The 27,442-nt window shown below is 33.3% G+C and overlaps 1 protein-coding gene across 1 annotated transcript; it reads right to left on the reverse strand.

The window, feature by feature from the left end:
* Positions 1-615: 615 nt before the first annotated feature.
* LOC123659650 (inactive ubiquitin carboxyl-terminal hydrolase MINDY-4B) lies at positions 616-25,284 on the reverse strand. The gene is made up of 11 exons (XM_045594853.1): positions 25,245-25,284; positions 21,081-21,166; positions 20,424-20,653; positions 12,513-12,696; positions 11,746-11,811; positions 7,393-7,463; positions 5,828-5,975; positions 5,325-5,462; positions 4,126-4,205; positions 3,303-3,437; positions 616-988 (listed from the first exon to the last, which is right to left on the reverse strand). The coding sequence occupies exons 1-11, from the start codon at positions 25,282-25,284 to the stop codon at positions 925-927; spliced, it is 1,242 nt and encodes a 413-aa protein (XP_045450809.1). The 3' UTR covers positions 616-924.
* Positions 25,285-27,442: the final 2,158 nt, after the last annotated feature.

A 27,442-nucleotide genomic window follows, 5' to 3' on the forward strand; every position in this document is an offset into this window, starting at 1 on the left:
ATTTCGCTCTAGCGGGTACATCGTTCCATAGCTTAATTGGCTAGAGCGCCGACACGGTCAGTCGGAGACGCGGGTTCGAATCCCGCTGGAGCGGTCAATTTTTGATATGATATTCAAAAATGTTGAGACAAAGAAAAGTTTAAACCAATGAATCTGATTCAATCGAACAATACAGTACACTAGAACCTCTTGTGGGGAGATTGTGAGTTTCAGTAAATTTATTCATGGCAGTCTAACATAAAAAGTCTAAAAAATATGCCATAAATATAACTGCTTAAATCTTCCACTACCAATCACATAACAAACATGTCAAATATAATACCTCTTTTCTTCGTAAATGCGTTAATAGTAAGCTTATTTCGAATGAGATTGGAGTTCAAATCTAGAACATGTACTAATCTCTAACTCTTAATGAGTTAGTTCGTAGTTGTTTCCATATCCAATTTAGAAAATAAACAATTCAGTCATTATTATTTTACTAATTACAAAAATTCATGCAATCATTCAGAAACTGCAATTTTTTTTTATAAACAGCGAAATTGAAACTAAGTTGGTAAAATGGATTTGTTGATGAAGACTCAGTTTCCTAATTGACAATTAAGTAATACAAACACATATCTTCATGCTAAGGTTTTATTTTATTTATGCTGAACTAATTACAATATTTATTTTGGAGATCCTAAAAAAATTGCGGTGACAATTTCTTCGACATTTTATTTCACAATAAGTAAATAATACTAAAAATAACGAAAACGTAATAATCTATTTCGTAAATAAAATAAAATCGACGAAATAATAAAAATAATACAAAATACATACAATAAATCATAGAGATAAGTCGAATGATATCGTAAAGCCATTAAAACAGCCAGATTCGGCACACTAGACCGAAGCCGATTGCTAGAGCAATTAGACGCTAAGCCGTTAGTTCGGCGAGTCCCCCGCAAAGGGCACGGGTCCAGACCAAGTGATTTTGGCGTCCTGCCACCTGAAACAGGTTAGTGTTTGTGAAACAATGAACAATTGTATTTCAACGTATTGCATTTGGAACTGTTGGGACGGTCTGTTGAAGATCTTATATAACTGAATGGAGTTGGATGTATTGAAGATCTTGATGATGTCTATTTAAGTGCAAAGCTTTCGTTCACACTAGTTTATGTTCGAATGAAATATATAATATTGTTAGGAGAATAGTGAAGAAACGTCATCGTGGAAAGGATAACAAGTGGCGGTGGTGTCAGCGAAGCTATATAAGCCTGTGCGCGTTTCATTCGCAACGAATTTCGTGTACTGTGTACTAGTAAAAGGAGAACCTTTGTCTGTTTGGAAAGTCAACTTGCCTATTTTTGTAATTTAGATTTGTATTCCTTAAAATTATTTATACGTTAGAACTCTTTTATTTTTGTAACTGATTTTATTTCAATTTCTATAAAAAATATAAATGCGTGTAGAAGTCGTTACTGATTTTTTTATTTCAATTTTACCTCCGGTTCCTAAAAATATATAATATTCATACATTAATATATACACAGGAATAGCTTTGATATTATACAAAGTTGATTTAATTAGCGATCGTAGCATCATCGTCGTAGTAATTTAATTTCACCTATTCAGTATATTTGTCAGAATGAAACGTTTATTTCAATTACGTTTGTATGTACACAAAATTTCTCTAATTGCCTAAATTGAAAATGGACGATTATATTATTATCATTGACATAAAATACGAATTTTGTTTTGCTTTAGCTTTATAACTAGATACGAATATATTATCGTTATGATTTAAAAAATGATTAAAATTCAAAGAGTGTTCTCATTGTATAATTCAGTTAAAGCTGTAAACATTTAGAAGATTAAATCTTAGGAAGATGAAATTTATTATTGCACGCTGTCCCCGGAATATTTACTAAAGTTCTCGTAACTGTTTTATTCCCGAGTGATAAATTTTTAACGGAAAGAGATTATTTAAAAAATATTTCTATATTTTTTTGTTTCGTCTGAGCTGAAGAAAATTTAGACAAACTATGATCACAAATTTGCTAGATAAGGATTACCCCTCTTTTTTTCTTTGTATGCTACGAATTTGCAGCTATGGATATCTCAGATTTCTGTAGAAGTAAAAATATTTTATCACAATTATATATTTCAGATATTAATTTTGTATAAAATTATAATATATATTAAATTTTATCAGCTCTAGTTTTGTATTTGGATGTGGGTCTTAATATTTTTTAAGCTTTTTCATAAATCAATTTTTGTAAAATATTCTCCTTAATTTTTTATTTATTTATAAGATTAACTAAAATAATAGACGTATGAATTAATTTTTAGACTCGCAAGTTATAGTACAAAGTTCGGAGATCCATTACCCAAATTCTCTACTAAGGGCAGCTTAGGCCAAGTTATTTCTGGCTCAACGCCACTTTAAGTTGGCAAGATAGTTTTACGAAATAACTACAACAGTTTCTCGTATAATTTCCCAAATTGGTAAAATTAAACTGACTCGAGATTTGTGAGTGGGCAATCTACAGTGACAGCTTTCTTATTTAGTTTTCCACAACAATGAATGATGGATGAATAAAAATTACGGGAGTGAAGAAATGTAGTAAATGTGTCTTTGTAATTTCTGAATATGCAGTTAAATCAAAAAATAGGTAAATACGTAAATTTAAAGATTAGAAATTTATTCAATCTTAGGCACAATGAAATGAATGAAAGTTCAAATATTGATTGAAAGCATCCGGTAATAATTTTTCTAACAGAAAATTTCAATTATTACATGATCGATGACGTTGACAGAGTGCCCGATGCTTTCTTTAAAGTGAATGCAGCAGGACGTCAAAACAGTGTAACAGCGTAACATTGGAATGAAATAACATAACCTAGCAGACGAGATATTTAGGCGTGCGTTAATCAGGCACCTCGTTCAACAGATATTCAAGTCATTTTTACATAAATATTTTATATGATCAATTAATTCGACTCTTAAATAAAAAGTTATGCAAATACCTTTTTAAATTTACTCCTTTAGAGTTATATAAGCCCTGTGGTATTATAAAAACATGCGGAGTGAAATTGTGTAAAATAGGAATTCTAATAAATAATAAAAGTGACTTTTTACTCCGCAACATTTCTTGTGATGAAGAGGTAAAATTAAGGAGTTAACTCCAGTCGCATTATCGGAAATGACGCACGCAATTTTTTGATTCCCTAAATAAAAATCAATAACTATGTATTTACTATTGGTTAGATTCGATTTTATTTAATGGGCGTTCAAAATAATTTGATATAAATATTTTTACTTTGTATGAATAAGCTTTTCCAGCGGTGTAGCGCTGATTTCATCGTTTCTCGTTGAGACCATATCTTCATGAGCACGAGTATCCACGTTTAGGAGAACGTGGCAGCCACCACAAGTGTAGTAGTGAATGTCGAACCTAAAGCAAATGAAGATAAATAAATATAATAAGCGATTCACACTCAACAGTTTCCACTAGGATTTTGACTTGTGTGTGTGTGTCCGGAAGCACAAGCACAAACAATAAACAAGCACAAACTTCCAGACCACGGCAGTCACCTGTATGGCCAATACATATACTATATGCGGGGATCGAACTCCCAACCGCCAGCGCAACGGTCGTAAGCCTATGACCGATGCGTTAACGTGTCTTCAAACAACAAGATAAATTAAACATACATCGATGAAATAGAAGTACAGGACAAGGATGAACAATATATAATTTGATATGATAAAATACTTTTCTATACTGCAAAAACCTGTAATTTTTAAAAGTATTGCCAAATCTTATTCTTCTATAGAAAAGAATTATTACCTATTTATTATGTTATTTTTTTATTTATTATTATTATTATTATTTATTAGTTTGTTGTTTATTCGTCAGGAAACTCGTATTGCCGAAATTCATTCCTTATGGATGGATTTTAAAGGTTTAACAATTCTAACTTGAATTTGTTTCCTGCTATCAAGTGGTTAAAATTCATATTTTCTATCCACCAGGTCATTCAGATATTATTATATTTTCATAAAAAGAACAAGTTTTTTTAAATACTACATCAATTAAAGATTCAAGTTATACGTTACAAGTTTTACTTTTTTTATACTACCTTCTTTCAGCGTGATAATTTCTTAGAAGTTCACGATTAGTATTGAACAGTACACCGTAGTGGCCGGAGCAGCTGGTCACCTAAAGAAATATGAGTATTTTATTAAGAAAACCTTATGAGAGATATATTTAAACTGAGAATTTCATAATGAGTTTCGTGCAAAGAGTATTCTACCGTAAATTACTCTTTGAGAATTAATAAAGCAACTAAAACAGGACGTATAATATTTACAAAGTTAAAAAGGTAGAGTAAAAATGTATGAATATAATTACTTTCATATTATTAAGTTACATATTAATAAATAATTACTTGCTTAGACCAAAATACCATTAATCTGATAATCCATTATTTAACAATAATTTATGTTGCAAATGGCGTTTCCAAACCAAATAAATTTAATATATATAATTAAATTTTAAACAGTAGCGTCTAATTTCACATTTGAAATTGTTTCAAATGGAATAAAGTTGATATATTAATAACAATTAATCTGGCAAATTATAATTGGCGAATTGAATTAAAAGTTTAAATTCACGTCCCTTTTAACGTGAATTCAGTTGATCTTTAATTAGTGAGTGTTTTAAACATTTCAATTATAATTGTTTAATTATTATATTCCTAACTTGGTAAAATCGTCCGCTGTCAAAATTGTGATCATGACAGCAACGAAATTTATTTATAACAAAGATCAAGGTACAAGATTTCCCACGCAATTAGAAATTTTCTGTTGAATTTCTAATGTCCAGTGAGCGTATAAAAGCTGGTTAAAATTCATATTTTCTGTCCACCAGGTCATTCAGATAATAATATATTTTACAGAAAGAATAAGTATTTATAAATATTATATTAATTAAAGATTCAAGTTATACTTTACAAGTTTTATAAGTTTTACTTTTTACAATCACAGTAAAAATTTGGCAAAATTTATGCGGTGTAAAAATATCTGGGCATTGATTAAATACGTTAATTAAATGCCGTATTTCAAGAACGACGATATTTCACATTTTTTTTGTACTTTTTTATAAATATAAATAAGTATTATGTAATAGGTATTAAATGGAAACATAACACCTTATTTGTTTCTAGACATTTCCGAATTCAACCTATTTATTTAACACTAAAAGCCACATTAAAATCCATTACGTATTCAAGATAAGCTAGAACATACAGATGCTAAGTGACAATTGTTTATACTGAACCCAAATAGGCAAAGCTGGAGTTTTGAGTCTGGATCCCGGGTACTGCTTCGAGACATTCTTAGTGATACTGTCCTCATTGCCATACCAAACTAGAAGACCCACGGGGCTACGTGACAGCACGCCGAATTGAGGCATAGCCTGAAAGTAAATTTGTTAGCTATGGTAAATAAACGAACGCGCGCGATTGTCTTTGAGTTTGGCTTCCTAGATCGTAACTTATTCTCTTTATTTACAGCTAACCTTTTTATTTTGATTTGAATGTACACAATACAGCCTTAAATAAACGTTACACCCACGTTCGGAGCAATAATCGAAACCACAACACCGTAGCAAAAAGGCAGCATCAGTGCCAACTGTGTCAACGACCCAACCTGCCTGTTTCTTATAATATGTTACGAGTGTTACACACGCTGTTATACAGAGATTTTCATACTACTGATGACCTTTTTATAGAAATTCAAAGTAAGGCATTTAAAATTTTAGAAATATCAAAATTTCCTTACATAGTGATCTTCATCGCCTACATATTGTACTCCATTATGTAGATAAGGCGTTGCGCGACCAGACAGGAGGAGTGTGGTCACGTTGACGGAGCCTTCCACTTGAGTCGACACGAGGTAAGTCAGCTTACCGTCCAAGTCTTTTTTAACACTGAGGAAATTAATTATATACAAATTAAAAAAAATGTTAGAAATAAGACTTTCGAACTACACAAAGATTTTTCATTTGCGATTTTTAACCGACTTCAATAAAAGGAGAAAGTTGCTCAATTCGACCGTACAAAATTATATTTTTTTAATGTATGTCCGAGGATAACTCCGTTGTTTAAGAACCGATTTTGATAATTCTTTTTTTGTTGGAAAGGAGATATCCCTTGTTTGGTACCATGATAAGGAAACCAGGATCTGATGATGGGATCTCAGATATATCGAGGAAGACTCTCGAAAATCCGCATAACTTTTTACTGAGTGTACCGATTTTGATGATTTTTAAATTCATCGAAAGTCGATGTTTATCATGTGGTTAAATTTAAATTTCATCGAGATCTGATTACAACTTTTGGAGTAATCTTTGATAATGCGTATTTGACAATTTTTTCGTCTACCTACGTTGTATTACTTGTCGATATAATTGAAGTCGGTTTTCTTCGTTTGCCTGCAAACACAATTATGTACTTTATATTCGAACTCTTACAAATAACACAATTCAATGAACGAACGAAAGATAGTATCAAATTACCGTAGTACCAAATTGTCACGTTCTCTTTTATGGAAGCATTCGACAAAAGACTAAATTGTCAACGTAACATTCAATGTTTACCAACACTCATAACCACTTGTAGCAGTGGATACGTAAATGCGTAGAGGTTGAGAAAGTAAAGGAAACTAGTGAGTATTTTTTCATTGCTGATACTATGGGAAAAATATTCAGTTCATAGCAGGATGTGGGTTCGAAATGATATTATGAAAACGTAACTATGACAATTAGCTCTTTTTAGCAAATTGCCTGTATCAATGATCAATGCCCAATGATGATATCGTTTGTAAGTTCGTGATGGTATTTATTTATTTATATACTTTATTGTCCAACAATACAAACAGTTGTAACAAAAGGCGGACTTAATGCCCAGTGGCATTCTCTCCCAGTCAACCTTTGGGCCAAACAGAAAATATTGTAGGCGGTAACAATAAGGTAGTAAACATATATATCTATATATAAATACACTACGGACATATATATAAACACACACACATACACACATACGTACACACAAACATACAAATATTCGAACACAAAAACAGGTGTTTCATAGTATTACGATTATTATAAAGCTACTTAACGACCAATGATGATGTGATATTAACAGGATTACGTCTGAACCAGGATGACCATAGTGTGGCGTATGAGTTTCTTCAAATTTTTTACTTTCGAAATATGTTAGAAAATAGTAATAATAAAAATATAATAGATGGACTAATTTTTATCAAAATTACTTATGTAGGTACTTGGTCATTATAATTAACTATTTTATTACATTTTTTTCAATACCTTAAACTCTTGCACTTACTTTTCGCAGCCTCTGGATAAGATGCAGGCGTATAATAACAGCAAAGAACCCGAGCCATCTTCAGACTGAAACTAAATTCGAATATGTTATTTACACTAAAAAAAATAACTGAAATTAATAAATGAAATATATACATTTAAAACAGTCCAGAGCTTAAAGACACACGTGAAGATGAATAATACACGCGCTTCCGCAATTACTTCTTCCAGAAAAAATATTATCTAATGCGCAGTAGTTTGGACGGGTTACAGAATCCAAAACTTCTAAAGTAATGACCCAACAGTGGGATATTTCAGTCAGTTTTTCAGTTCAGTTAAATTATATTAATTCAGCCCAATTTTTTTATTTTTAAAATGGCTTACGATAAAAGTTTTATAGACTATTTCAAAGCCTCTCACTCTCGTGGCGATGTTCCGCGCATTTATAAAAAAGTTTCAAAAGAGTACGCCGGGTTTCGACAGGTCGGACGCGGTGTTATTCGGATGAATTGCTAGGCCGTGGTCATTTTGAAGGTCCTTTAATTTATTTCGTTAATGAACTGATAAAACATTATGACTGGAAACTGTTTTGATGATCTGTTATTGTAGATCATTTAACTGAGGTAGGGCACAGCAGGAATTTCCTGCTCAAAATATGGAGCAGCCCGACTGGGGTAGTACCTCGACCTTACAGAAGATCACAGCAAAATAATACTGTTTTCAAGCAGTATTGTGTTCCTGTTGGTGAGTAAGGTGACCAGAGCTCCTGGGGGGATTGGGGATTGGGTCGGTAACGCGCTTGCGATGCTTGTGGTGTTGCAGGCGTCTATAAGCTACGGTAATCGCTTACCATCAGGTGAGCCGTACGCTTGTTTGCCGACCTAGTGACATAAAAAAAAAAAAACAGAGGTTCAGTTCAAATTAATTTTACCAAGTGATGTAAATATACACGATTTCATTTATTCATTTTAACACTCTATTGCACATTTGAAATTAAATAAGACAAACGATATTATCACATATAAAGTTTAGAGGCGGCATCTTTAAAAATGGAGAAAATTTTGATAAAATAAACAAATAATTGTGTTTGCTCACAAACGAAAAAAAAAACCGACTTCAATTACATCGACGAGTAATACAACGTAGATCGACGAAAAAATAGTCAAGTAACTACGCGTTATCAAAGATTACTCAAAAAGTAGTTATCAGATCTCAATAAAATTTGTATGTGACCAAATGACAAACATCAGCTTTCGATTAAATTAAAAATTATTAAAATCGGTACACCCAGTAAAAAGTTATTGCGGATTTTCAAGAGTTTCCCTCGATTTCTCTGGGATCTCATCATCAGATCCTGGTTTCCTTATCATGGTATTAAACTAGAGATATCTTCTTTCCAACAAAAGAAGAATTATCAAAATCGATACACCCAGTAAAAAGTTATTGCGGATTTTCAAGAGTTTCCCTCGATTTCTCTGGGATCCCATCATCAGATCCTGGTTTCCTTATCATGGTACTAAACTAGGGATATCTCCTTTCCAACAAAAAAAGAAAAAAGTTATGCGGTATAATACAACGTAGGTCGACGAAAAAAGCGTCAAGTAAAAACGCATTATTAGATATAACTCGAAAAGTAGTTGTTAGATCTCAAATAAATTTAAATGGGACCAATTGGCACACACCACCTTTCGATTAAAAAAAAGTTTGTCGAAATCGGTCCACACGGGCAAAAGTTCTGATGTAACATACATAAAAAAAAAAAAAAAAAAAAAAATACAGTCGAATTGAGAACCTCCTCCTTTTTTGGAAGTCGGTTAAAAAAGTATGATAATAATTAATTATTTAAACTACATATTGTATACAGTACTCGTAAAGAACGTAAATTAAATTCAATGAATCAATATACGTATATAAAGAAATATACACCTTTTATATAAAAATAAAAATAAATTATTAATTTCATTATAAATGATTTAATGATGAAAACACAGAGCTATGACTATAAGCGCACTTCAAGGCACGGTGGGAAAACATACAATGACGGACACTTGGATCAGAAATAAATACAAACAAACGCTGGACCTATCACACATTGACCCATACCGTCTAGAAGTTTCAATCAAATTATATATTTGGTTACGTATAGTTTTAAAAAAAATATGATTGAAAAAAAAACAAAGCAGTGCCTGTTATCGTGAAATCTTTTGGTCAGAATAGAAATACACAATACGAAAAGCAAAACGTGTGGGACATCAAACAACCACATAAAAGTCTTAAATATTTATCTGAATCCAAAAAATAAACAGATAAAATCTTATATTCTACGCAAACGTTCATTCGATTTCGAATAAATGAATTTCGTATACGCCAAAGTTTAATGATCGTTGCGCGACGCATAATCCAGATAAAATGTAAAACAGCGGTCATTTGCAAATGCATAATTAAGCAGCGATGAAGCGCATAATACTACAGTTTTGGGGTTTATATTTTATTTGTTTTTTTTTTTATTACGACATTGACATTTTTAACTTTATAATTATATTTAATTAGAAAATAAAAGTTATGTTATATCGGAATCTGGAGAATTGTCATCTGGAGATGATATCTTTATCAACATTTGAATTGCTGAAATGTATGTTTAAAAACTTAGCATAATATACAATTTGAATGAGTACTAGCGACATCTGTTTGACCATATTGTTTTACATGATTAGTAATCACTAATATATCATATAGTAAAAGCTCCTCCGAAACATGCTGCAACTTATGGTATAAGTATTATTCCGATCGATTCAGTAGTTTTCACAGTATAACCGAAAAAAAAAAAACACTGACTCTCCATGTATTCGTATAAAATTGTTTCGAAAAACACATTTAAAAATTTAACTTCATAACACGCTTACTTTTTTTCTCGTAAAATCTCATGATTTTTAATTGCAAATAATACGTTCAAATAGGTTAAAATTCACAAGAAAAAAATTCACAATATTTCTATTTAATATAAATTTTTAAAAACATTATTTGAATAAAAGAAGTCCGAAACGTATCCAGAATAATGTAACGTCGACATTACACAGCTTATTTTAATCGCTAAATTCATTTCTAAGGGACACTACTATGTATAATAATATAAAGGGCTTTAGCATAGAATTAAGATCTATTTGACCATCCTAACTTAAATATCCCTTAGACAATTATAATGTCAAAGACATAAGCGTTAAAGCATTTTAGTATATATTGTGACAATAGACCAAAGATTAGAAATACAATCTTGAACACAGCAATGGTATAAACAAGATGAGAGCATTTATGAGTAATAACGGTCAAAAACAAATACAATGCTAATGTGAAATTTATTATCAAATCCAAAAGGTCGAAATTCCTTTTTCAATTGAATTTATTACAATTATACGTGGTATTATCAAACAGTTTGAACGCGCCTTAACGATTAAAGTTCTAAGCAGAGCGACAGTGTAAGTATTAGGAGTTAAGTCTGGTTGAGGGAGGTTTTGTGGTTTGGCTTTTTATATTTTTAAAGAAAAATAGATGACTAAATTAAATCCGGTATTTCCGTATTTTATTCTTATTCTGTGTATTATATTTTACATAAAACCTATTATTTACGGTTTGTTTGAAATTAATCCGTAAAAAAAATCAAAGCGTCTGTAGATGAAAGTGAAACCATTTTAATGAAAAGACGACATTTACAAATCGTCTCATTAATTGAGAATACGAGAAGAATAATATTTAGAATATTAATTATATAATTAATGATATATTTAATATAAGCTTTCACTGAGGTATAGCAGGAAATTTGCTGGTCAAAATATGGAGCAGCCCGACTGGGCTAACTTGACATTACGGAAGACCACAGCTAAATAATACTGACTCTATCCCCAATCCCTAGGAGCTATGGATACCCTACTCACCAACAAGAACACATCACTGCTTAAAAACAGTATTATTTAGCTGTGATCTTCTGTAAGGTTGAGATACTACCCCAGTCGGGCTCCTCAGTTAAACATGACTTCTTCTCTTATAGAAAAATGAACAATAATAACTAATTCTGTTCATGCAATAACATGAAAATCAACATTCTTTCCAGTACTTAGTAATTACTTCATAAATTTAGCTAGTAACAAATTTGTAGGTATTTTGGAGTATGAAATGCTCATTGACAATGTTCATCACTTCATACAAAACGGATTAGAATAAAACACCAGAAGCTACTGTTAATATTTCAAAAAAAAATGTTTTATGGGAACAACTAAGAACAGTAATGTTTCTGGAAAATTGAAGTAATTGATTGTAAAAGATAAACACAACTGCATAAAATAAGGGAAAATATAGTTAATGATAAAAAAACAATGCTTACCAAATATAAGTATCTCTTCAGGAATATCTGCAAATCCTCCAAACTCTTATGCTCGAATAAGTGCAGCTTGAAACATGGAGAACCAAATTAGTCTGTAAGTGAAATTTTTCTTGAATATAAATTAAAATCTCCAACTAGGGATCATTAGGAAGATATGATATGATTGTTCTTCAATTATGGCTTTTTAATTGTTGAGCACGTGTGTAATTAAATGTTGCATTTTGATGTGATAATAATTATTTTTTGTTATCATCATCATCATCATTTCAGCCTATTACAGTCCACTGCTGGACATAGGCCTCCACAAGTTCGCGCCAAAAATGGCGTGAACTCATGTGTTTTGCCCATAGTCACCACGCTGGTGGGTTGGTCGCCGCAGGGCTATTATTTGCTTTATTATTATATTTTTTGTATATAATTATAATTATGCTTTATCAGCTAATTATAATTACTATATAATTAAATGTTTTTTAGCTCATAATATAGTTTTTAAGTGGTAGAAGAATTTTATTATAAATATTGACCTATTACTTTTCAAGTTAATTTAAAACGTCAGTTAGGTTACTGTGGCTAGTATTGCTTTTTTTTTTTAAACAAACGCCTCATACTCAACGGTCCTCACTATGATTTACTCCTGTGTTGGGGGTCCAGAAACATAAAATACACAAGCACAAGCTCTCAGACCAGGCAAACTGTACGGCCAATACAAACACAACAAGCGGCCATAATCTAGTGCTGTGACCGTTGCATTTCTTTAATTAGCTTACCATTTCGGTGATACCATCTTGGTAATACGCGGAGCTGTGCTGCACGTAGACATTGGTGGTAGGTAGAGCTACCACCGCTTTCACATCGGGTTGGTTGTTAAAGCCACCAGCGCACCGCCAGATAACTTCGCTACAAGCTCGCCACAGCGCTTCTTCTTGACGATCTTCGTTAGGACGTAAATAGCTGAAAATATATTTAGAATAATTGAAACCTAATGAAAAATGTACTAAGTGACAAATTTTAACATTTTTTTGTGAAAAGTATTAATAGTCTGGAAATAGCAAATTGTTCGACGGTTGGATAAGTTTCATTTAATTTATATACTTTATTGCACTAAAAATAATGTACAGAAAAATTATACAAAAAAGTTGATGGCAAAGGTGGACTTATCTCTAGAAGAGATCTCTTCCAGTCAACCAATGTTCATGAGAGAGAGTGTCATATAGCGGGGAACACAGTGCAAGAATTAATAACGTAATAGCTAAAGAACTGTAATATATTACATACTTACAGGTATAAATACATACACTTACATAGATATATATAGATATAATACATATACATATACACACACACTACTTACATACATATATATATATATATATACATACATACGTACACACATAAATACAGATATATGATATAATATTATAGGTAATTATATACTTACATATTCATTAAGTAGATGATTGTAAATTGAGTTGAGATATAAAAAATGCTCCTTTAATTTACGTTTGAAGGAAACAAGGGAAGGATTCTTTTGAATGTTTTCTGGGAGTTTGTTCCACAGTAAAGAGGCGCGTACCGCAAATGAATTTAGTTTGAATTTGGTATTGCACTTTGGTACATCCAGCTTTGGTGTAATGCCAGGGCGCCTGGAACGATTAGGAGAGGGTAGGAAGTGGAAACGGGATCGAAGATAAGAAGGAGAGTTTGGGTTACGTATGATGTTAAACAGAGTAGAAAGGATATGCATATCACGGCGAAGGCGAATAGGGAGCCATTTGATCTGAGCACGGAAGTGAGAGATACGATCAAACTTTCGTAGGCCAAAAATGAAACGTACTGCGAGATTCTGAAGTCGCTCCAATTTTCTAAGCAGCTCCTCTGTCACATCCAGATAGCATACATCGGCATAGTCAAGGATAGGTAGTAGAAGGGACTGCGCGAGCATATATTTGGTTTTGAAAGGAAGAAAATACTGGAGACGCTTGAGAGAGTGGATCGAGTAATGTATTTTTTTGCTGATTTCATTAACATGAGCTTTCCAAGAAAGGTTGCAGTCCATAATAAGGCCCAAATTTCTAACTTTATCAGCGTAAGGGATTGGGACCCCAGAGTAACAGATTTTAGGGACGGATTCCCATTCCAGTCTGCTTCTTAATCTACTGCTGCCAATAATGATGGCTTGTGATTTAGCAGGATTTACTAACAGACCAAAAGATTTAGCCCAGGCCTGAACAGCCGCAAGATCATCATTTAAAATTCGAACAGCCTCATCCAACTCAGTCAGCCCGAAGTGTCGGTATATTTGCAGATCGTCTGCATACAGATGGAAGGGAGAAGTGATAACACGTGAAACATTATTAATAAAGACAGAAAACAGTAAAGGAGATAATACGCCACCTTGTGGAACGCCAGCAGTGAGGTCCATCCAATATGATGAGTTATCGTCAAGAGTCACACACTGCTGGCGTCCAGAAAGATAAGAGTGAAACCAGTCAATAGCTGTGGGAGAGATATTAACAGCTCGCAAGGTACCAAGAAGAATATCGTAGTCAACAGAGTTGAAGGCACTGCTGAAATCCAGTAGAATCATGGCAGTGAGCTTGGTTTGATCCATCGCACACCGCACATCTTCTGAAACATTCAGCAGCGCTCCGACAGTGCTGTGGGATGGACGGAAACTGGATTGAAACGGACACATGAGGTTGTGAGAGGAAAGATGGTTGTAAATTTGATTATGGACGACGGATTCTAGGACTTTGGAGAGAAGAGGAAGAATAGATATTGGACGGAATTGAGAAGGATTAGTAGGATTGGTGGTTTTAGGAAGGGGTATGACAAGGGCTTTCTTCCATAGTGAAGGAAAGACATTGCACGTAAGTGAAAAGTTAATAATGTGTGTTATTACAGGTGCAATGTCCTCCAACACAGGAAGAATCATGCCGAGGCTGAGGCTATCACTACCAATAGCTTTTGTTGAAATGGAGCGGACATGCTTCTTGATAGTTTCTTGCGAGACTGTTTCAAAAGAAAAGAGAGGTAGGTCAGGTGAAACAAGAGTAGATAAAAATGAAAGAGTAGATGTTTTTGTGTTGGAGTCCACAATTATAGGAGGAGTAATTAAGTAAGTATTTAAAGAGTTGAGATCCACGGAACTTTTACAAGTTACCGTGGATTTGCCCACACCTAGTGACCTCAAGAATCTCCAAGCTTGCGCTTGGCAGAGACCCTGCATTGAAGAGTGGATGTAACGGCGTTTAGCATCCCTGCACAATCTGTTGCAGATGTTACAAAGTTTTTTGTATACATTCCAGTTTTCTTCGGTTGGATTTTTCTTATTTTTTGTTTTTGCTCTATCGCGTTTAGCCATTGACCTTTTGATAACAGGTGTTAACCAGGGAGCAGGAACATGTTTAATACGCACAGGTTTTACTGGTGCGTGTGTATCGTAAATTCTAATTAGTTCAGCAGTAAATGAGGTGACCATTTCGTTGATATTGTTTGCCGCAAGTATAGTGGACCAATCAGTGTGTTTAATATCCTCTCTCAAGCGTTCTAAATCCATATGCTTAAAATTTCGCTGAAAAAGAACTTTACCTCTAACCTTGGGTGGGCGAACTTTATAAGCAAGAAAAATAAGGTCATGGTGTGAAAAAGGGGCTGTCATCTGCCCATGAGAGATAGCAAGGTTAGGGTTAGAGATAAAGATGAGGTCAATGAGTGAAGGTCTGCAGTTGGGAAAGTAATGTGTAGGTGCGGTAAAATTAAGAGTCTGGAGGTTAAAAGATGACAAGATGGAATTTAAGGTGTTAGTTCTCATATCATTTTTGAGTAAGCATGTATTGAGATCACCCATGCAAATCACATGATCGTATATGGGAACCAATCTCTCTAGAATATCTTCGAGTGTGTCAAAGTAATTAATTTTGTCACTAGGACAGTACAAAACGCCGAGCAGTATTTTTTTGTGACGAGCTTTTAACTCTAAGAACAGATATTCCAGAGAGCCAGTCGCCTGAGAACTAGATGCGCAAACAACACTGGCGTGAATGTGGCTGCGCAGGTAAATGCCCACACCACCACCACCTCGATCAGCACGGTCATTTCGGTATAGTTGGTAGCCCGGAATAGAACAGTATGTGGATGGGATTGAGGGATTGAGCCAAGTTTCAGAAACGAGGACACCGTCGACTATGCCGGTGCTAAAGGATGTGAGAAGATCCGAGTAATGAGCCATTATGCTCTGCGCATTGATATGCACAAAGGAGAGAGAGTTAAGGTCTTTAAAAAAAAAACCTTTGATAGTTTCTCTTCTAGTAAATCAGAATCAGATAGCATAGAGCTAAAACTATTTTCAGCGCTTGCGTATTCATCCGAGGAACAAGTTATATAATCATCGTCAAACATGATATAAAAATATTAAATATAAAGTAATAAAATGTATGTATAGATATAAAAATAAATAGCTTAAAAAAGTTATACTAATAATAATAAAAATATTAAATAATATATATATATATATTATATATAAAAGAAATAAAAATTAATAATAAAAATAAATTTAATAGATTTTTAAGAAAATCTGAGAATATTTTATTGATCTTTGCTTTCATACTGTCTACTGTCTATCTGTGTGCTACTGTCTAGTCTTATTATTTATTAAGTCGGAAGTTGATAGATATTTTTCCAGTAAGTTTAAGTTTTAGTTACAAATAAATTTGCTTATAAATAAAAAAATATCTTATAACATACACACAGTAATCTGTTCCTACTAGATCGTTCAATAAGTCCCGAGACTAACCTGGAAATGGCGCATATATTAAAAACTCTTTTGATTTTTAAAAAGTACTGGCTATCAATACAAGAATATGTGTCAAATTTTTAAAAATGGAACAATAAAATTATTGATTTTGAAACATTTAAGTGACTCTACGGTTGTAATTTCGATACAATGGAAAAAAAACGAGTTTCGCGTGTTGATAAAACATTGTTTTTTAATGGGAAAAAATACCGTTGAAGCACAGCAATGGCTTATAAAATGTTATGCAGGATCAGCTCCCTCTAAAGCAACCATTTGTCGGTGGTATGCCGACTTCAAACGCGGTCGCATGGACACCAATGATGGGGAACGCTCAGGTCGTCCAAATGAAGCAGTGACTCAACAAAATATTAACCAAGTCCTCAAAATCGTATTGGAAGATCGGAAGGTAAAAGTGCGAGAGATAGTGAAGATTTCAGCTGGTAGTGTTTTCACTATTTTACATAAAAATTTGGCCATGAAAAAGCTTTTTTCTAAGTGGGTGCCGCGTTTGCTTACAACTAATCAAAAGGAACAACGTATCAATGATTCAGAGCGATGTTTGGCGCTGATGAATCATAATAAAAAGGATTTTTTACGTCGGTATGTAACAATGGATGAAACCTGGATATACCATTTCACTCCGGAATCCAATCGGCAGGCAGCGGAGTGGAGAGCGGCTGGTGAAAGCCGCCCGAAGCGTCCAAAGACTCAGAAATCGGCCGGTAAGGTTATGGCGTCTATATTTTGGGATGCGCATGGAATACTTTTTATCGACTACCTTGAAAAGGGGCAAAATATAAATAGTGACTATTACATGTGCTTATTGGAGCGATTGAAGTACGAAATTGCGGATAAACGGCCTCACATGCACAAAAAGAAAGTGGTGTTTCACCGGGACAACGCGCCTTGTCACAAGTCCGTGAGAACGATGACCAAAATTAACGAATTGGGCTTCGAATTACTTCCTCATCTCCCTTATTCGCCAGACTTGGCCCCCAGCGATTACTGGCTGTTTGCAGACCTCAAAAAAATGCTTCAGGGTAAGAAATTTGACTCAAATAGTGAAGTTATCGCAGCAACGGAGGCTTATTTTGAAGCCAAAGACAAATCGTTCTACACACATGGGATAGAAAAGTTAGAAAAGCGTTGGAGGGACTGTATCGCTCTTGGAGGAGACTATGTTGATGAATAAAAATTAATTTTATAAAAAAGACCTTTTTTTAGTACTTAGTCTCGGGACTTATTGAACCACGTGTCTACTATATGGTATGCAACTTAATGCTTGTATTACAGGTAATAGCCGACTGGTATAGCTACAATTTTTTATAAATAAACAAGGAAATAATACATATATAAATATTGTATAAAATACAAATATTACACCCAGACTCAGGCGGGAATCGAACCCACAACCCGCGGAACAAAACCAGGGCCACTACAAGCTGCAGCAACGGGCTATTCAAAAATAGTCAAGCTTCATATCGTTATATTGGAAAGTTAATTACAGTATCACGTTATATTGTTTAAAAATACAAACATAGAGCAAAAAAGTTTAGTGATATGAGGTATTCAATTGTAGTGCGATTACACAGCCGAGAGAAAAACGGTGAAATACTCAGTTTTTTAAGTGAAACTTCTTAAGGCGAATGAGGGTAAAATTTTTGCGGATGAAACGGCAACTTTTTGATGAAACGGCAACGCTTTAATGAAACGGTAACGTTTTTGTCGATGGCGCTGGAACGACAATCTAAACCCTTAGATTTGTATAAATATAAACGAGACTTAAAAATTAGTTTGCCAAAGAAGTTTTACTTCTGAGATATGTAGTTTGTACGCATTCACTATTTTATAATTAATTTAATTTTTACTATCGTTTGTGTCAAATACATTAGTCTTTTATCCATCATATCTCATTTTAGAAATAGATTCATGATTGTAGAATTTAGCAATATAATAAAAGTAATAAAATAGGAATATACAATAAATCAAGTCTTTAAACTAACAAAACATTCTTATATTTTAATTATTTTAGCTTCGCAACTTTCCGATCATTGTCATCATAACAGTATCACCTACCGCCAACATTATAAACAAAGTCGATACCAACGTAATAAATACCATTTTAAAAATAGAAGCAGAGGCAATATTTTCGCCACATCTTCACTTCACGGCAAATTTACAGCGCCATTTTATTCCGTATCAGTATCGACGAACAAAACCAATATGCTTTATAACATAATATAACCTAGAACTTGTATCAATATACTAGTAGTGTTGTTTACAACGTGATGTAACACCTTTGATGTTCATTTTTGGACTTGGAAAGTCAAATATTTTTTATATCTACGTACATATCGGATACAGAAAACAAAATGAAAGGATTTTTTTTTACAAAAATAAAAAAATAAATAAATTTCGAGTGCTTTGAATAGTTCTGCTGCAAATTTTTCCACGGCAAAATAAATCTGGATTTAATAAAAACCTGACTTACAACCTTACTGAAGCCACTACTTACATTGTAGTACACTACAAAGTAGACAGACCGTACGATTTCTCTAAAATAAAACTAAGGTCTAAACCAATTCTCAAACAAGAAGATTGTTCAACTGTCTAGAAAAATATTTCACGAGATAATTCCATAGCAAATCTGAACCACGCTCCGAGCGTATAGGGTCCGTTTGACGTGTCATCTCAACTATGAGATACTGTCAATTTAAAACATCGTTGGATGCGGTATAATGTTCCATTTTAGTGAAATATCGTCATGACATCGTTCGGGTTTATGCTAAAGCACGTGGTATCCTAAAGAATAATGGTCGGCATTTTGAAGGTACGTTGTGGAGAATATTTAGAGGAATGGTATGAGAACGATATTAAAACGTTATTAAAGTGATATTGATTGATGATTTGTTGTCTCCTTAGCCCGAATAACTAGCTCTTTTATAGCTCTTATGTTTTATTAAATGAGTCTTACAGAATATTTTGTTATCAATAACAGTATTGGATCGATACCACATTATAACCGATTTTGAAATTCAATGCACACAGCAAACCATATTGAATATTAAATCGTGTCATAGACAAAGACAAAAGAAAATCAATTGCTGCAATCAAATCAAAACAATTTGCTTAATCATAGTAGGTATTCACATTAATCCAACTTAAACTGGAGCTGTCACATATTATAAATAAATAAAATTAAATAATGATAATTTTAAAATAAATATATATATTTATACATCGGTCCTCGGAATATAATCCGCGATTCTTTAACAACCCCGTTCGCTGTAAACATTCTGTTTTGAAAGGAAACACCCGTAATTTTATTCTTTCGCTTGGTCCAACGCTGTTGTCCGGATATCAGTAAAGCCACTCCTCCTGAATTATTGTTTGGTACACCGTGTGAAAATGTACTTAAGCTTTGAAAATTGTTTAGCGAAATCCCTGTGGTGAGGTGAAGTCTTGGAGGTATTCGATATAAACACTGCTGATATTTCACGGCTGAAGAGAATTTTATATCTTTGTACAGACTGAGGATATGATGTTTCCTTTAAAGTGTTAAGTGTAAGTTTAGATGTTTCGTTTATTGTGTTTGTTTGTTTTTTGACTGTTGTCTGTCATAGAATGTTATGAGCTTTGTAAGAGATATATTTTAAGGGCAGTATACACTGCTCCTTATAATATTTTCCAAATACCTTCGATTTTTAATAATCACTAATTGTTGTAGTAATGAAGTTAATTTTGGTCACAATATATTTTTTGAAGGTTTGGCAAAGCGCTTGAAATTCTACTGGTATTACAGGCGTCCATAAGCTAAGGTATCTACTTACCATCATTCAGACCGTACGAATATTTTCCCACTTTTATAGTATAAAAAACATACCTGTCTGGGGGATCCACGGACTTATTATCCTTGGTCATGGGACGAGAATCAAATAGCAGCCATTTAATGATGTGTGCTTGAAGACCAGCCAAAAGAGATCTGGTCCCGTTTCTTGGTGCTGAGAGGCCATAAGCGAGCGGTTGGTCTGAGGGTCTCATTATTAGAGGGGTGTGGATCCATTCTCCACGGGGTGGACAGGAGGCTGTACCAAATGCTGTTACGCGAAGCTCCTAAAAGATAAACTTAGATAAATACAAAGCTCTGTTTTTATTTTTGTTACTTAAATTATATTGAAGGCAAGGAACCTAAAATTTTTAATGAATTATCTTCTTGGATTAATCACACATTATATTGAGGGTCAATCTCGCCATTTACTGATAAAGCTATCTGACGTTTAACGGTATCCAATGGATAAAGTGATTATATTTTCTTTATGTTTTTCTTTATTATATCTTTTAATATCTTATAGTTTAAATAAGCCTTAGTGACTGGTAAAATATGACCTGTATCGTAATGTGTCTGTAATTGGAAACTCAAACGCTGAGAATTTTGGATAGTTCAGTATATAATACATTTATCAAGTAAAATCATGAAGTATATATTGTAATAAAAAAATAATTATAACCTACTTAATTTAAAAATTGGTTAAAAACTTACCGCAGCTAATTCCTCAGTGATTGGTTTCCCGCCGACTACAGCTGGCTTCGCACCCGGCTGGCGGTTTCTCGCGTACATGACACGTTCTGTTTAAATAACATATACCTAAGCTCATTTTTTGATACAGTAAAGTAACAACTATGTAATTTAAATAAGTATACATATTCTACACTTTTTTTTCTTCGTGAATTCGTATCATTATCATTAATATGATTTTTTTGGAACAAATTGTAAAGATTTGGTTACACTTTTTGTCTAAGAATACGACGAATATAATATAAGGTATAATATTCCGCCTAAAACGCCTTCAATTTGGTTATACTCAAACCCCATTCTAATATAACCATTCGTCTGTTTTTTGAACCACAATAGAGTACGACGAGTTGAGGAAAAAAATATATAAAGCCTATATCTAACGATAGAGTACGACGAGTTACAGATGAAAAATATATAAATGAAGCCAATGTCTATTGAAATCGATTCGCACCATACATTTCTTCTTGAGATGTTCCTAGAGCATGTTTTCGTATCATAATTAAACTTTTTTTTTAAATACAATAACGCGAAGTATTTGAAAGCTCTCTTATCAATTGCAACTAACTTAATAACAAGAAAAAAAAAACTTTCAGAGAAATCTAACTTAAAGTTGAAACAGTAATTAGTTAAAAGTTAAAAGAATATCGACTTCATTGAATCGAAGCTTAATATGTTTAAGTGGCTTCACTTCGAACAAACCGAAAAAACAAACTTGACATCTACAAAGAAAAGAAAAATAAAAAGATTAAAACAGCTAGTTAACTGAAATCAGATATAGATAAAGATAGATAAATGCAAGATGCGAATGGTTCAAGCGTACGAGCTCCACTGATACAATTGCCATTCGAATGGCTTTTATTGAAACAAGGTGATACGGAATTGATTTTAAGTGAAACGTAGGAATATAACTGAAAGTATGAAATGTGAACTGCCTGGTAGTAATTGCATTCGTGTCGTGACATAACAACAGCGTAAAATACCGATGTAGAAACAATGGATACGACAAAGGTTGGTGAAGACAAAGACGTTTCTAGACTATTTTAAGCATGTGGTTTTGTCCACACCACCACCACATCAATTTTATTTAATTAGCTAGCTGTGCTCTCGACTTCGTCCGCGTAGAATTTAACAAAATAATTATTCAGTTCGCAGTCATAAAAAAAAAGTAAAATAAAAGTAGCCTAATTTACTCCTTATTACATCAGTTAACTGCCAGTGAAAGTACCATCAAAATTGGTTCAGTCGTTTCAGAGAGTAGCCGGAACAAACAGACAGACAGACAGACAGACAAAAATTATAAAAAAAAATGTTATTTTGGTATATGTACCGTGTATACATTTGGATTTAGTAAAAAGCAATTATTTTAATATTACAAACAGACACACTAATTTTATTTATTTGCATAGGTATAGTAAAAATGTGTTTCTGCTTATTTATCACAAGCAACTAAATTTGATAAAACACACGATTTTTAAACAATATATAGTGATTTCCAATCAAGTCTTAAAAACGCTGAATTTTCAGCGCGTTTTGTTTTTAAATATATCTTGTCGATAGTACGTGATAGTGAGGGTGATATTGTAAAAAAATCCGCTGTAAGCAGAAATTATAATGTATCACTGTTAAAATGTGAGAAACTTTTAGCAGTAATTTTCATATCGAATTGAAGATCTTTGTTAGGCAATATTATACTAATATTATATTTGCAAGCTCTCATTATAAACAATGCAGTTACTTAAATTTTGTTAAAACTTTAGTATTACAAAAATAAAAGTATACATATCCTGCTCGAATCAAGAGCATCAAGACTGAGGAAGTATAATAATAAATAATAAATATCATATATAATTGTATTTGCTTGCAAACGAAAAAAAAAACCGACTTCAATTACATCGACAAGTAATACAACAGATCGACGATAAAATAGTCAAGTTACGCGTTATCAAAGATTACTCAAAAAGTTGTTATCAGATCTCAATAAAATTTAAATGCGACAACATGATAAACATCAGCTTTGGATTAAATTAAAAATTATCAAAATCGGTACACCCAGTAAAAAGTTATGCGGATTTCCGAGAGTTTCCCTTGATTTCTCTGGGATTCCATCATCAGATCCTGGTTTTCTTATCATGGTACTAAACTAGGGATATCTCCTTTCCAACAAAAAACAATTATCAAAATCGGTACATCCAGTAAAAAGTTATGCGGATTTCCGAAGGTTTCCCTCGATTTCTCTGGGATTCCATCATCAGATCCTGGTTTTCTTATCATTGGTTCTAAGAGAGAAGTCATTGATGGAACAATTGTTTGCATAAAACCAACCTTTTCGGAAATTTTACCAAAATATAAACATAAAATTATTAAAAAGTTTAAAGAATATTTTGACGAACGCTCTCTTGAAAAAGGTATTTGGTATAAAACGATCCAGTGTCAGCCTCCTCGTATTCCATGGTTTGCTAAGACGAATATGAGACGGACTCTTGTTGTAACGGCACTAAGACTAAGGTGCGGACACATTCCTCTAAATAAATTCGCATATTTAATGAAAAAAGTAGACACGCCAAATTGCGAAGTATGTAATTATGTAGAAGACGTACAACATATTTTGAAGGAATGCGTCCGTTACAAACGGAGCAGACGAAACTTGGTGTCCAAGTTAGGCCTGAATTTATTGGAAGTCGGCTTGTTCAATCAGATCTTGTCTGAACCAACTTCCCAATGTGCCAAATGTATACTAGAGTTTGTAATTAGTAGTATTAAGTTAAGATCTAGTAATAATTTAGTATTATAATTTAGTTTATTTAAAAATGTTAAAATTGTTAGTTTTATAATAGATAAGTTTAGTATAGGACTGTCATGTACATATGTATAAAAGTCCCTAATAAAGATAATAAAAAAAAAAAAAAAATCATTGGTACTAAACTAGGGATATCTCCTTTCTAACAAAAAAAAGAATTATCAAAATCGGTACACCCAGTAAAAAGTTATGCGGTATAATACACGTAGGACGACGAAAAAAGCGTCAAGTAAAAACACATTATTAGATATAACTCGAAAAGTAGTTGTTAGATCTCAAATAAATTTAAATGGGACCAATTGACACACACAACCTTTCGATTAAAAACAAAATTGTCGAAATCGGTCCACACGGTCAAAAGTTCTGATGTAACATACATTAAAAAAAAATTCAGTCGAATTGAGAACCTCCTTCTTTTTTGAAGTCGGTTAAAAATACACACACGACCGTCTGTCCCTACGGTAAGCAACTTAATGCCTGTGTTATAGGTAACAGCCGACTAATATTGCTAAATAGTTTATTTTTATAAATATACATAGAAATATTATATATATATAATTATATAAATTTATAAATACAAATATTACACCGAGATTCAGGCGGAAATCGAACCCGCAACCCGTGGAGAAGAAAGCAAAGCCACTACAGCACTAATGGGCTAGTCAACCTTGACCTTACAGAAGATCACAGGTAAATAATACTGCTTTCAAGCAGTTTGCGTTCCTATGGTGAGTAAGATGACCAAAGCTCCTTGGGCGATTGAGGGTAGGCTCGGCAACACGCTTGCAATGCTTTTAGTGTTGCAGGCGTCAAGCTACGGTAATCGCTTACCATCAGGTAAGCCGTACACTTGTTTACCGATCTAGGTACATGTAAAGACAAAAAAAAAATGATATTGTACAATGATAATTCTGTATACTTCGTAGTACTAGCTCCAGTCTACACTACAAATCTACAATTAATAATAAAACATTAATATATATATATATATATATTTTATATCACTAGGTCGGCAAACAAGAGTACGGCTCATGTGATGGTAAGAGGTTACCGTAGCTTATAGACGGCTGCAACACCAGAAGCATCGCAAGCGCGTTGCCGACCCAATCCCCAATCCCCCCCAGGAGCTCTGGTCACCTTACTCACCAACAGGAACTCAATACTGCTTGAAAACAGTATTATTTTGCTGTGATCTTCTGTAAGGTCGAGGTACTACCCCAGTCGGGCTGTTCCATAATTTGAGCAGGAAATTCCTGCTGTGCCCTACCTCAGTTAAATACAAATATTACATCAAGTCACACCGAATAGTAAGGAATATTAAAGTACATCACCTTCCATACATACTGGAGCCCGATCATTTCCTCGGATCATTCTTATTCAAAGCGGTTCAAAACTTCAATATCGATTTCAGAAAATATGATAACCTAGTATGGCTATATCCGAACTCAGTACCACTCATACGTTGGACGCAAATTGTGATTAAGCACTGACTAGATTTAAAACTGTTGCGTTGAAAGAAAATAGCTCTAAATGTCTTGAAAATAAGGTTCTTGGTGATGCACAATTGTTGGTGTTAAAACACGTCACACCAGAGTCGGTAGTTGATATCAAATGGATGCATTTACGAGTGGTTTGATGCAATTTGCCTATGTTACACGCAGAACAGCTTTTAACATTGAGCAATCAATTTCAAGGCTTTTGTTGGCAGGACTGTGGTGTGAATAATATCGTTACTACTGTATATGCATACTAAATATCGATTAAGTGGTAAATTATCTTTTACGTTATTTTAAATAACTATAAGTTTATTTTTTTATGTGTAATTTCCAATCGTTTTGATAATTTTAGGGTTAAAGAAAGCTTTATACTCGTAATACTAAGTAACTTAATTATGAATCAGTATTGTTCGAAATTTTTATCATTCAAATCCAGTCCTGATTGTAACGAAAACCAAAAAGAATCATACAATTTAATGCATTCATCCGGAAGGTACGCGTGTAACGTCGCGACGTTGTCTTGCTTATAATTTTTTTTCGCTGTGAATAGGAAACCTTAGATTTGTACAGGATGGTGACTTACTCTTTTCGTGTATATCCGTTATAACTTATGTGCATAATGAATTAAGTGGCAACCGGTAAAGTTCCAAAAGTACAAAAAAAAACTCAATTTAAAATTTAGTAGTGTTCGCCCAGTGGTCGAAATTCGACCATAATTAATTTAAATTTTAAATTTGAACATTATTAAGGTTCTGTTGTCAAAGACTTCTAGAATATTAAACAAAAGAGTATATTTGCATTTGGGTGTGTGTGTCAAATACATGGTAGTGTGTGTAATGTTTTTTTTATTAGTTTAATGTATTTTTATGCATAGTTAAAAAAATAAGCAATTTGCACTCCTTTTCTATACTCGTATAAACTATAAGTGTGCGAAATTTCATACTCCTTCGACGGCGGCACAATATTTGTAAAAAGGGGTACAAAATTTTTACTTCACGTATTATTGTATAAATAATATTAGTAAGAATATAACATAAATGTGAGTGTGAAGTGAATTTAAGTAATACTCAATTCTGCACACCTACAAACATCCGCTCTTGTACGTCCTAAGGTTGGCTGGTAGAGAATGCTGGTAGACAATTCTTTAATGTATTGTGCAATAAAGTATCAATACTTAAATAAATAAGTTGACACAAGCAAAACCACAGAAATGAGTAAAGGAATCTATCGTTCGTTTCCAAGCTCCATTATATTATAGTCATATCAATCGCCATAACGTTCGAAAATCCAATTCAAGGGAAAGAAGGCCCACATTGATGTTTCGCCACCTACCGACCTTATAGAAAATTAGTCTTTTATTTTTAGAATCGTTCGCACCTTCGTGTGCCATTGCAATATAAACCGCCGCCATATTTCAAAATGGCGTCACTCGATTTTTAAAAAAAGAGACCGTTATATTTTAAAACGATTTATTTAACGAACTTGTGTTTTATGTGTTTCGTATCGAATAATACTCGTAGTGTATACGGTTTGAAAAGTAAGCTGAAATTTATTTAAAATGAAAAATGTACCTTTTTATTTCGTTTCGTAAATGTTAGAAGTTTTACGTCAGTTGTTTACTGCGAAGTGTTATGTCTATTTTTTCTTATTTAAAGTACTAGCTGGCCCCGCAAACGTTGTTTTGCCATATATTTTATTAACCTTTTCAACTCCCCCCCCCCCCCCCCTATAACTTAGGGAAATGGAAAATAGATGTTGGCCGATTCTCAAACCTACCCGATATGCACACAAAATTTCATGAGAATTGGTCAAACCGTTACGGATGAGTTTAACAAACATCGCGACACGAGAATTATATATATTTAAAATATATATTATTTTGTCTTCTAAAAATTATATACGCTTATGATCGTAAAAGAAGGAAGTACATTCAGTCCTAGAGACATAGGTCAAGTTCAGTTGTCTAGGAAATATAGATAAGGTTTTTTTTAAACACCTAGGTCGGTAAACAAGCGTACGGCTCACCTAATGGT

The sequence above is a fragment of the Melitaea cinxia genome, chromosome 2 (assembly GCF_905220565.1).
Source record: "Melitaea cinxia chromosome 2, ilMelCinx1.1, whole genome shotgun sequence".
Lineage (NCBI taxonomy): Eukaryota > Metazoa > Arthropoda > Insecta > Lepidoptera > Nymphalidae > Melitaea > Melitaea cinxia.

Coding starts and splice junctions, on each gene's coding strand:
- LOC123659650 (XM_045594853.1), bottom strand. CDS start 25,284: ATGATCCGAGGAAATGATCGGGCTCCAGTATGTATGGAAG. Junction 5,463..5,827: donor TAGGCGATGAAGATCACTAT/GTAAGGAAATTT, acceptor ATTTACTTTCAG/GCTATGCCTCAATTCGGCGT. Junction 989..3,302: donor GAAAAGCTTATTCATACAAA/GTAAAAATATTT, acceptor AACCTGTTTCAG/GTGGCAGGACGCCAAAATCA.